General features: G+C 38.2%; 1 protein-coding gene across 1 annotated transcript; it reads right to left on the bottom strand.

Annotated features, from left to right (window-relative positions):
- Positions 1 to 3,167: 3,167 nt before the first annotated feature.
- Positions 3,168 to 13,222, bottom strand: LOC106873573 (proteasome subunit alpha type-1). Its single transcript, XM_014921004.3, has 11 exons — positions 13,021 to 13,222; positions 11,703 to 11,747; positions 10,131 to 10,232; positions 9,602 to 9,705; positions 9,381 to 9,469; positions 8,250 to 8,320; positions 7,245 to 7,374; positions 6,163 to 6,242; positions 5,427 to 5,498; positions 3,938 to 3,994; positions 3,168 to 3,459 (listed from the first exon to the last, which is right to left on the bottom strand). Exons 1-11 carry the CDS (start codon positions 13,021 to 13,023, stop codon positions 3,355 to 3,357), a joined length of 858 nt encoding a protein of 285 aa, XP_014776490.1. The 5' UTR covers positions 13,024 to 13,222; the 3' UTR covers positions 3,168 to 3,354.
- Positions 13,223 to 13,233: the final 11 nt, after the last annotated feature.

Genomic DNA, 13,233 nt, shown 5'->3' with positions numbered 1-13,233 from the left:
TTTGCTTCCAAAAGAGATCCATGTCTGTAATGGTCAGCTGGGGTGGTGGTGCTAGGAATATGGCCTGGGTGTCAAGGGGGTGGCAGGCCTGAAAAAGTTTGGGAACCACTGGTCTAAATACTCACAGGACCACCCACATACCTCACTGAATGTTTTGATTGGTGAAAATTGATTAACATCCCTCAGTTATCGCTACTTGGACTTTTTGAAAGGAGACAATAAGGGGCCAGGTGACAACACCAGGCTTCATTGTCTGTTCTGGCAGGGTTTCTATGTCTGGATGCCATTCCTTACACTGACTACTTTACAGTGTACTGGGTGCTTTTTGCTTGGCACCAGCACCAATATCAATTCTGCTGTGTTAGTGGACAGGTATTGAGTACTACAAGGCACTAGATATCCCCTTCATAAGGCTCAGTGTCTTAAGATTGGCCTTCAGTACCTTGTCCCATGTTTTTTTTTGTCTCCTCTCCCATTCACTATAAGTGATTGGTACGTCTATATGCAACTGTCCGCATCCATTTGCATCGCATGACCTTACCTTGTATGTGGGTTAGACTTCCAACTCAACATATATCAATTTTGATATAAACAAAAATAGTAAAAATATATGCAGGAAGCATATATGTGTGCATACATAAATAGATATATGTGTGTGTATATATATATATGAATCCATTGGATTGGTGCATAATTATTGCAGCTTTTTTCAACAAAAACATCTTTAAATGACAGTCTAACCGTCTGCCAAGCAAATGGGAAGTAGTTATTGAAGTAGATGGTGAATATGCTCCAGAATGATCATTTAAAGATGTTTTTGTTACATGTTGTTATTATTTTTGTTGAAAAAAAGCCACAATAATTATATGCCAACCCAATATATACTGTACTTTGTATGTGGGTATTTGAAAGAATATGTATACAGTGGGGTTTTATACCCAACTTATTTTTCTAATTACTTCAAAAAAGGATATAAAAGCTAGATGGTCATGCATTAACTTTAAATAGTTGATTCCTGTGTAGAATGGAATCGGGTGTTTTATTGAGAAAGACAGCAGGTAATTTAGGTCTTTCATAGAAACAGTTGATGGGCACAGAAATGGTCAGTCTTCCTTCGTTTATCACATTATTATCTCTCAACACTTAATTTTATTTTATTCATCATTCTGTTTTGCACTTTCTTCTCTGACCATGGAGGTAGAATTGTAATTCAGTCAGCTTGACCCTTTTGTGTATACATGTGTGTGTGTGTGTCTGTTTATTTGTTTTGTACTTTGATAGTAATTGTATTTTGTCTATCACAATATGAATAGGTTTAGTTTAGTCTGTAAACTGCTGAATATAACATATTTCTTTGAGTATGCATTCTCCCATTGAGTGAAATGACAGTATAACCTAACAAAGGACTTACTCAAACAATCACCTGAAGAAGTGCATCTTACACCTTTGATATATGATAGTGTTTGCACAACATATTAATGCACTAAGAGTGTAAAAATTTGTCGAAACAATTGTAGTGATTTTAAATAAGGAATGTTGGGTGATATGCTATGCTTGAGAAAACCTGTCAAGCCAAGTGAAATCATAGCCATGGCTGATGGCACATAAAAAGGAACATTTGAGCACGTGGCCAATGCCGGTGCCATGTCAATGGTAACCCATGCCAGTTACACATAAAAAGTACCCACTACACTCTTGGACTGGTTGGCATTAGGAAAGGCATCCAGTCATAGAAACCATGCCAAACCAGATTGGAATCTAGTGTAGCTCACCAGTTTTCAGTCAAACCATCCAACCCATGCCAGCTTGGAAAGCAGATGTTTGATGGTGATGATATCATTCAAACTATTTTCTATAATTTATCTACCTATCTATATATGTATATATATATATATACATAAATATATATATCATCATCATCATTTAGTGTCCATTTTGCATACTGGCATGGGTTAGACGATGTGACCGGAACTGGTAAACCAGAGAGCTGTATGTTCTAAACACCAGCTCAAGAATGATAAAAACACTTTACTAAATTCTCTATTTTTGAAATTAATTGGAGCAAAAGCAGAGTATTTCAACTGATAAGAATAAAAGGCTCTGTTCTCATCCTGTCACAGAAATTTGGTTTATCTCCAGTGGATGCTCGTTTCTAGAGTTTGCAATAAAAGGTTTTTCCACATAGCGTGAAATAAGTTTTTCTCCAGGGTGTATCCTTTTGTGTCTTGTAAATTTGCAATTATTGATAAAAGATTCTCCACATATTTCATGATGATAGGGTTTTTTTTCCAGTCCACATTACAAAATTACTAAAATTAATAGAGAATTGATCTCCAACATATTCTGTTTGCTGCTGAGGTGAGATTCTTTTCACTAGCTCCAATGCTCAAGCCTCCACCTCCCTGCTAATATATAGAGTCATACTTATGTGCAGACATATCTACACACCGTCCAAATATATATTTAGTCAAGACAAGCTGAGAGAGCCTCTATGTGGTTGTTCAACTTGATAGAAATAGTAGCAAAAATTTCAATCATCATCATCGTCAATTTAACATCCACTGTTCCATGCTTGAATGGCTGTTTACTGAGGCCTATTTTCTACAGCTGGATGCCTTTCCTGTCACCAATCCGCACCTGCTTCCAAGCAAGGTAATATTGTTTGGACAGACATATTTTCACAGAAGACTGAGAATGTATGACACTGCTTGTATAACAGTGACACTTGTTTACAGCTATTAAGCAATGTCAACACACACACATATACATTCTTTTATTCTTTTACTTGTTTCAGTTGACTGTGGTCATGCTGGAGCACTTCCTTAAAGGGTTTTAGTCAAACAAATCGACCCTGGGACTTATTCTTTATAAGACCAGCACTTATTCTATCAAACTCTTTTGATGAACCACCAAGTTACAGAGGTAAACATACCAACATCGGTTGTCAAACAGTGGTGAGGGACAAACACAAAGACACACACACACATATATATATATGATGGGCTTCTTTCAGTTTCTGTCTACCAAATCCACTTGCCAAAGGCGCCACTCAGTGGGACACAAGTTTCTTACCACACAACCAGACAAACTTCTCTCAGTTTTCACCTAAGCCACTCTCGAGGTCACATACACACAATAAGTAAAAATATAATAAAACAAACAGCAAATTTACTTTAATTTTTTTTTTTTAAAGTAATGATATTATTGCGTAATTATTATTACATATGCTCCAAGCAGCCTAAAATGTAAGAGGCTGGACAAAACGTGAATTGAAGAATGAAAAAAAATCTTCAAGTTTGAAAATAAAAAAAAAATCAGAAATATGTGATGAATCAATCTAAAAGAATGAAGTGATTATTCTGGATCCATGGCAACATCTGGCCGTGGCTCCTCTTCAGCAGGTTGCTGGTCAGCAGCCCCATCCGAAGACTCAGGCACGGTATCTTGTTCCATGGGGGTCTGAAATAAAGAAAATAGGAGGAATAATGAGGGAAAGCACTTATCTCCATTGGGTCAGCTGCAGTGACTTAACCATTTTAACTGTGAAATGAAATTTCATGGTTATTCCAATAATTATGCTGAATATCTATTAGAAAAATAGAATTGGTATTTTCTGGAAGTAACATTACCTAGCTAGAGGTAGTAGATAGCTTCCATTATGCAGATGACCAAGTTAGTAGTGGAAGTGGATGCTCTGAGAGCATAGCTGTGAGAATAAGAATAGGCTGGGCAAAGTTCAAGGAGCTCCTATCTCTGCTGGCAACAAAGGGCCTCTCTCTCAGAGTGAAAGGCAGATTGTATGAAGCTTGCGTGTGAAGAGCTATGCTACATGGCAGTGAAACATGGGCTGTGACAGCCAAAGACATGATGAAAGAAAAATGGTTTTAAAAAATAAATGGTAAGATTTTTTTTTCATTTTTTGTTTTTAATTACTCACCTCATCTGATTTAGCAGGAGGTGCTCGAGAGCGTTCATCCCTCTCAATCAATTGCAACTAACGAAGAGTTAAGGGAATAACTAATTAGAAGAGAAGAAAAAAAAAACACACATAGCAACACACAACAATGAGCAATTAGTGTTAATTAGCCAATATTAAGAATAGTAATAATATGAATTTCAGATAGGCACAAGGTTAGACATTTGGGAGAGGTGGTGGTGGTGGTGGTGGGGAGCTACATTTAATTAAATTAGTATTAATATTTAACTGGAACTTTAAAGTCAAAATCCATCTGGGCAAGATTTGAACTCAGAACACAACTAAGCACTGCATGATATTTTGTGCAACATTTCACCGGGCTGAGGTGGTGAGGCAAGACCTTCGTACATTGGGCCTCACCGAGGCGATGACTACTGACCGAGACCTTTGGAAATGTGCTGTGCGTGAGAAGACCCGGCAAGCCAAGTAAGATCGTTGCCAGTGCCCCTGGACTGGCTCTTGTGCGGGTGGCACATGAGATGCACCATTTTGAGCGTGGCCGTTGCCAGTACCGCCTGACTGGCTCCCGTAGGATTTTTCGTGCGGGTGACACGTAAAAGCACCCACTACACTCTCTGAGTGGTTGGCGTTAGGAAGGGCATCCAGCTGTAGAAACTCTGCCAAATTAGATTGGAGCCTGGTGTTGCCATCCGGTTTCACCAGTCCTCAGTCAAATCGTCCAACCCATGCTAGCATGGAAAGCGGGCGTTAAACGATGATGATGATGATGATGCCAGTGCTTCCCAAAGTACAATCCATGAAGAATTCTTATTTCTTTACTGCCCACAAGGAGCTACACACAGAGGGGACAGCAGAATTCCATGAAGAATTCTGTCCAGGATGTCAGTTTGGGACCTTTCCTTCAATTTATAAATTGTCAGTCTAACAGATTCCAGTCTTATAGTTTCAGACTGGAATCACATGTTACAGCTCTATATTTAAGAGATGAGGAATTATGTACATTATTTATATTTGACAGATATTTGTCCTCATCTTGTTTGTTGTTAACACAACGTTTCGGCTGATGTACCCTCCAGCCTTCTTCAGGTGTCTTGGGGAAATTTCAAACCTGGGTTATATTTCACAACTGTATACCACCACCATCATCATCAATTGATCGTCTGCTGTCCGTGTTGACTGATTTGACATGATCTGGCAAGTAGCAGGGCCGTGTTGGGTGCCAATGTCAGCTTTGGCCTGGTTTAAATAGCTGGATGCCCTTCCAATGCCGACCAATTTACAGAGTGTGCTGGGTGCTGTTTTTCTCATGCCACCAGCATTAGGGAGGTTACCAAGTACCTCACAAGACCAGAAAAACCATAAGCAAAAAGGCCCCTCGATTAAAGGGGAGGGGCAGTATTTGAAAGAAGCAGAGGTGGCTACTGTCAAATGTAATGTCAAGTCAGTGAATTGATACAATAAAAAAACTGATTAAATAACAGAAGGATACAAATTCGTTAACGCCCTCATTATCATAAATGGTAAATTTTGTGTCTTCACCAACAACAGACAAGGAACAATTCTGAAAAAGAATAAATGAAAAACAGAATCCATAAACAAATAAATAAAACATGTATATCCAAATGCATTTTAGAAATTTCAGAATCCAGGATTTCCAAAAACAATTTCTTTTTATCAAAAATGAAACTTTCTGAAAATCCTGACTATTTGCAGATAAGCTTCTCCAATGCTGGCTGCTCTTTCTGTTGCTTTTGTAGTTTAGCCCTAGGTCAGACCTGATTAAGATCACATATGGTCTTGATGCTGTAACCATCAAAACTTTTTTCTTTTTATGTATAATATACTCAGAAAGATTTGGCTGCTATTTCTAGCAGGTCAAGCAAACATAAGATTTTCTTGTTGTTTTCTGTTCAATCTTACTGTTTAGCCAAGGCCAATGTTGACTGAAGTGAGTTACAAATTGCAGTGATCCACACATGCAATGTTGAATGCTGTTCCTTGTGCTGAACCAAGACATGCAGGTAGGAGATATTTTGGCGTCACTGGTTCAATGCTGACTTTTTTGACATCAGATATCTTGTCCCTGGGACCGTTTGGCTTGTGAAAATTGTTTTCATTCTAATTGCCAACTAACTTGTAATTACAACTACCAAACTAGTAAACTCTGTTATGTGCATTGGAATTAAGAAACGGAAAAGGAGAAAAATAAATAATATAATCCATACCTTATTAGTTAGTTCTACGTCTTGAGGTAAAGTATCACGGAGAGCTCTCAGACCATGTCGCACCAGTTCATTTACTGAACCTAAGCAACAAACAAAACAAACACGATTACAGAAAAAAAAAAAATATATATATATTCTTGTTAATACAGAACATAGGCACAGATGTGGCTGTATGGTAAGTAGCTTGCTTACCAACCACATGGTTCCGAGTTCAGTCCCACTAAATGGCACCTTGGGCAAGTGTCTACCACTATAGCCTTGGGCTGACCAAAGCCTTGTGAATGGTTTTGGTAGACAGAAACTGAAAGAAGCCCGTCGTATATGTATGTGGGTGTGTGTATATATATATATATATATATATATGTATATAGTTGTTTGTCTGTTTTTCACCCCACCATCGCTTGACAACCGATGTTGGTGTGTTTACATTCCCATAACTTAGCGGTTCGGCAAAAGACACCGAGAGAATAAGTACTAGGCTTACAAAGAGTAAGTCCTGGAGTTCATTTGTTCGACCAAAGGTGATGCTCCAACATGGCCGCACTCAAATGACTGAAGAGAATAAAAGAAAAGAACATGCTTCAAAGATCTTTTGAAAAATTCCCATACCTTGAGATTGTGTTTTAACAAGTTCAAGTGTAAAATTTAGAAACCCAGTGTGTGTGTGTATGTATGTGCGTGTGTGTGTGTTTCCTTGTCTTTGCATTGGGTGATAGTTGTAAATGAGTGTCTCCAATCACCCATGAATATGATATTACTTGGCAAGATGACAAAGGTTTGGGGACAGGATGGGCATCCAGCCATAGAAAATGCACTTCCACAAATTCCACCCAACCCACGAGAGCATGGAAAAGTGGACATTGAAACACAGGATGATGATGATGATGGTGGTGGTGATGGTGATGGTGATATGATGATGATAGTGATGATGGCAATGATGGTGGTGATGGTGATATGATGATAGTGGTGATCGTGATCATAACGATGATGATGGTGACGATGGTGATGGTGGTGGTGGTGATGACATTGACTCTTTGGGGGTAGCAACATCAAAAGGGTTCATTGGTTGGCTCAATACTTACAATCTGAGAAATCTTTCAGGTGTTTTTCCAAATAGGTTCTGGCAGACTGGGACCGTGCTCCGATGGCCATACACTTGCAGTCGTAGTAGTTTGCTGAAGGACATGTCTGATAAATGTGAGGCCCCATGCCCTTAAATGAAGAACAAGAACATCAATGAGAACAGATTCAGTGAATAAACGACGTGGTTTGAAGAGGAAGATCTGCTGTGTGTACAAGTTGATAGGATTTAAATATATTTCATTTGAGAAATTTCAAATCTTCAATTTCTCTCATAAACACACATACATGTGATTTGCACAATATTCCTAAAAGGTTGAGCAACCGATTTGCACCCCACCCCCTTGTTCGTTCATAGTTTCCGTCTACCAAATCCACTCACAAGGCTTTGGTCAGCCCGGACTACAGTAGAAGATACTTGCCCAAGGTGCCACGTAGTGGAACTGAACCCGGAACCTTGTGGTTAGGAAGCAAGCTACTTACCACACAGCCTCTCCTCTGCCTGTATTTATATATATATATATATATACAAATTCATCTTCATTTCATGCCTGTTTCCTATACTAGCATAGGACAGACATTTTGACAGGATTGAACAGGTCAGAGGGCACACGGGGACACACATATATATGCGTAAATGGCAGGTAAAAAGCACCTTTCAAGCATTGGGCCTCACAGAGGCAATGACCGAGACCTTTGGCACAATGTCGTCATGCTTGAGAAGTCCCATCAAGCCAAGTAAAATTGCAGTCGTGGCAGATACTGGTGTCATGAAAATGGCACATAAAAGCACCCATTACACACCTGGAGTGGTTGGCGTTAGGAAGGGCATCTGACCATAGAAACCATGCCAAAACAGACTCCCAGCTCGTCAGTTCCTGGCAAACCATCCAACCCATGCTAGCACGGAAAACAATGTTAAATGATGATACACACACATACATGCACATAAATTATATACACATAAATCAGTGCAACAAGAACAACAACCAATGTGTTTTACTTACATCATAACCAGCAACAAGCAATCCAACCCCAAATGGTCTCCGGCCATACCGTTGAGTGGGGATTTGAGATTCTGCTAAGTCAAGGAAGAACAGCAAAAGCAGTTTTTTTTAAACAAAAGATGGGAACACTTCAGAAATAAAACATCGTTGCATTATCCAAGGTGGCAGAGATGAAGGGAAGTGGTGGTGGAGTAGACCACATACATGAATTCAATTATAAACCAGATACTGATTAAGACACATGACCCTGTCTACCTTAATGTAGCCACAGGCATGGTTGTGCAATAAGAAGCTCACTTTGAAATTACATAGTTCTGGGTTCAGACCCACTGCATGGCATACTATAACCTTGGGTTGACCAAAGACTTGTAAGTGGATTGATAGACAGAAACTGAAAGAAGCCTGTCGTATAGGTGTGTCTTTGCATGTGTTTATCACACACGCCCTCCAATACCAAAAGAAGCCTGTTGTATGTGCATGAATGGGTGTGTTTGTCTCTCCTTGTTTTCACATCATCTGATAGTGGTAAAGGAGTGTCATTGCCATGCAAGCGGTGTTATTCATTTCCAATATTTTGCAAGGCTGTGTCTGGCCCAGGGGGAAATATTACCTTGGTTGGAAACAGGTGAGAGTTGGTGACAGGAAGGGCATCTGGCCAAAGAAACTCTACCTCAAGCGAAGTCTGTCCAACCCATACCAGCATGAAAAAGAGGTCCTAAAATGAGAATGATGATGTTGATGATGTACCTGGCTGAAAAATGGGGTCAGCTCTCACTTCATTGTTGTTGTTCAGCCCCAGATCAAGCAGTCTTAGGACCATCCTGTTTGTGTTGGTGCCACATAGAAAGCACCCATGCTGGTACTTCATATAGAACATTGGTGTTGGTGCCACGTATAAAGCAACCCTGTCCACACTCTGTAAAGTGGTTGGCATTATGAAGGGCATCTGACCCTAGAAACCACGCCAAAACAGACAATTATAGCTTGGTGCAGCTCTCTGGCCTTGCCAGCTTCAGTCAACTTGTCGAATCCATGCCAACATGGAAAACAGATTTTAAATGATGATAGTGGTGATGATGAAAAGCAAAGTCAACTTTGGATTAATAATAATAATAATGATAATAAGGATACTGTTTCCTATCATGCAGACCAAACGAGAAATTGGTAACGGTTCATCATAAGCATATCTTGAATTCAAGCACTCAGTTCTCATGAAGTTACTGAAAACATAAAACAACGAATCAGATTTTCTTAGTAATATACAATAACAACAAAAGTAAAAGCATTTATAAGTATTTCAATGTAGCAGAAACAACAGAGAATCTCACAAAAGTGACCAGTTTTTATATTACCTGATCAAACGTGCATCAGCTGTAAGGCCAGCAATGGAGATGCCAACGTGATCATCTATTGGAATTATCTTCTTTTGGTGAGCAGAGAGCTCTGACGGGGCACGCTGTAAACAGAAACAACACCAATACAATCATATTTTCTTTATTAAAATGAATGATGGTGACAGAACAAAAGTTTTGAATAGAAATTGTAAAAGCTATATGACAGGGAAATCGGGGAAGAAAATCACTCAACACAGAGATATATTGATTGAAACAATAAAGAAACTCAACGTAGTTGTTCAGGCTGCTAGAAATAACAACCACATCTCTCTCAAAATCAAACACCACCATCAGCAGCAGCAGCACTGATTTACTCATGTTTAAGTCACACAATTTTATAAATGGTAAAACTGGGGTGTGACTTATACATGGGGCAAAGCTAAACTATGAAAGGGAAAAAAAAAACGTAATATATATATATATATATATATATATATATATATATATACATACACACACACACACACACACACATACAAATATGTACCTTTAGTGCAACTAAAACTGCGTGATTCTTTGATTTGAGTCCAACTGTAGCTGAACCTTGTTTCACAGCTTCCATAGCATACTCAATTTGATGGATACGACCCTGAAATAACATTAAAAACACATATTTAGAAATACTGAAAGAAGAACGAATATTCATTTTATAATTCTTTTGCTGTCATCATCAGGCGCAGGCATGGCTATGTGGTAAGAAGTTTGTTTCCCAACCACATGGTTCAGGGTTCAGTCCCACTATGTGACACCTTGGCCCAACCAAAGCCTTGTGAGTGAATTTGCTAGGAGGAAAATGAAAGGAGATACACACACGTGTGTGTGTGTCCTTGTCTTGACATTGCATGATAGTTGTAAATGATTGCCACTGTTATACAAGTGGTGTCTCTTATTTCCAATATCTTGCAGAAACAAGTCTGGCCATGGGGAAATATTACCTTGCTTGAAAACAAGCCAGAGTTTGTGAGAGGAAGGGCATCTGGTTGGAGAAAATCTGCCTCAATAAACTCCATCCAATTCCAGCAAGCATGAAAAAGCAGAGAATAGGTCTACTGCCCAAGAACAAGTAGAGACCATCCAACAGGCTTCTTCAAATTCACTCACAAGGGCTGACTCAAGACTCATCTAGAAAACACTTGCTCAGATGCTGTGCAGTAGAACCAAATTAGGAGTCATGTGATTGCAAAGCTTGTGTCCATTTGTTGCAGATTGATCACCTCAAGGCTTGACCAAGTCCTCTCACTGAACCAGCAAATAACCACTGCTGTCAGTTACTGACCAAACCATAATGAAGCCCTGCTGAAGACTGCAGTTATTTTGATTAGCAAGTAGTGCAACCTACAGCCTTGTCTTTCGTTGTTTACCATTGTAACAATGTCAAACGAAGTAATAGTAGTACACGCAACCTCGTTTATCATGGATTCATACATTACTGATCCAGGGTAATACAAGTACGCTAATAATGAACTGTCTTACACTTATCACAAATTGATTTGCGATATTACAGGTCAGCAATTAGTCGAAGATTTTGCCTGTACAACAAAAACATTCCAGTGACTCTCACCTCAGACTGCTTTCTTTTTAAATGGATTTAAATAAAATAAAAAAAAACCATGATGGTGCTTGAACCTAATAAATGACAGACAAATGTATTCTGCACAGGAAAAAGTAGAGATAATCAAGAACTATTTTATTGCTGTGGGCCACGATTTTGGTGTCAATGAATTTATCATTCGTTCCATTTACAAAGTGTATGGAGATGATTCATTTATCACTGTTTTTTTAAACCAAATCCGTGATAAACGAGGATAGATGTATTATTAAAATGTTCTAAAAGGCGCTGACGCGATTATTCAAAATCGCAAATGTGTTAAGAGTAATCAAAAAGTTGAAAAGCAACAAAGAATACATCATTGTTGAGCTCTTCAAAGCTTGTTTGAATTTTTGTTCAACCCTTACCAATAACAGCTCGCCTGAAAATATTACAGGAAAGATTCACTGATGCAGGTTTTCGAAGTTTTCCAGGTGGAAAAAAAAAAAAAAAAAGTTAGTTTAAACTCACCTGTGGGCTCCACACAGTAACGTCATTGTCATACTGATTTCGGAACTGGAAGCAGAAATTAATTTAAAACATTCTAATTACATGTATAATTTAAATTACAAACAAAAATTAAAAAGAAAAATGGAAAAGAAAATATGAAAAAAATTGGTAGGGCCTCAGACAAAATATTTAAAGTTATTCGGCAATGTTTGTTTATGTCGCATTACGTTGTGAGTTCAAATCCCACCCATGTTCATATTGCATTACATCTTTCCGAGGTCGTCATTTCAAACATTCCCCCACCTCTCCAGAAAGAATCAGGGGACGGAATAAAAACTTTTAGAATAGAACGATAAATCAAGAAAATTGAACCTACATTATTTTTTTAAATGAACAAATAAACTCGTTACTTCGAACTGAATAAATGACATTAAAAGACAAAGAATCAGAGAGTGCACGGAAGTTGTAAACATTTGTGTTTGGAGACAATTTTTCTGGTTAATCTTCTCGAGATAAACAAATCTTTTATCTATAGAGGATTAACAGCCCAATCGTCCGATCCTAATACTTTTTATTAACTCCCCCTCATTCATTTTTGGTCTCTCGATATTGCATGAATATCATTTATTCATTCGAAGCTGATAATTTACTCCGATGCCACTCTGAACTTCTCTCACTCCATGCGATCGTTTGGCCACAAAAGGCTTGTAGATCAAGCATACTTATATATTTAGACATGCTTGTAAGCACTGAATCTTTTTTTCTTTTTTTTGACATCTTGGGGTTTCGTTATTCTTTGTCCTTCGTTCTCGTAAGGTTGAAACTTGTCAAAAGACTTCATAGTTTATGGTGACCACATATTTGGATATTGCTTGATCGTTTTCATTGACAATCTTATGCTAGGATAATGCTAAATTCAGGCTTTCTAGTTTTGGGAGGTTTTGTGACACACACATACATACATACATATATGTGTGTCTACGCATTAATAAACCGAGCAGAGGGGTAGAAATTTACCGCACTAAATTCACACCTTGTAAACTGTCCACATGAAATCATCAAAAGGAATTATTGAGCTTTCTTACACAATAGGCTCAGCACATTTGTCCCAACAAGCTTGTATTGAGCAAGCTAATGCTTTCAAGTCTAAAAATCCAAATCCTACAAACGCATATATCATATACATATATATACATATAATCATAAGACAATGTACAAATCTGAAAACTTTTTTAAAAAGCAGCATGTCCCACAGAAAGAGAGAATATATTTAAGAAATTAAGAAGAATGACAAAACAATAAACACATCAAGTAATCTGTTCGGCATCAAGATATTTACCATAACGATTAGACTCGATTCAATCCAGTCCAACAACAATAATTACTAAAATATTTCTCCAAAAAGGTCAGGAATTGGAACAAAAAACTTGTTTCCCAAAAATGACTCAGGAAAATAAACCGCTACCACTATTTCTACCTCTTTGCGAGAAGAGCTCTGAATTATTTCCCCTTGTTGTTTGAATTAATTTATTTTTTCTTCTGTCGAAACACC

Source organism: Octopus bimaculoides, chromosome 19 (genome assembly GCF_046866305.1).
Source record: "Octopus bimaculoides isolate indiv1 chromosome 19, ASM4686630v1, whole genome shotgun sequence".
Taxonomy (NCBI): domain Eukaryota; kingdom Metazoa; phylum Mollusca; class Cephalopoda; order Octopoda; family Octopodidae; genus Octopus; species Octopus bimaculoides.
The sequence above is the reverse complement of the archived record's forward strand: the minus strand, read 5'-3'. Positions and strand labels throughout refer to the sequence as shown.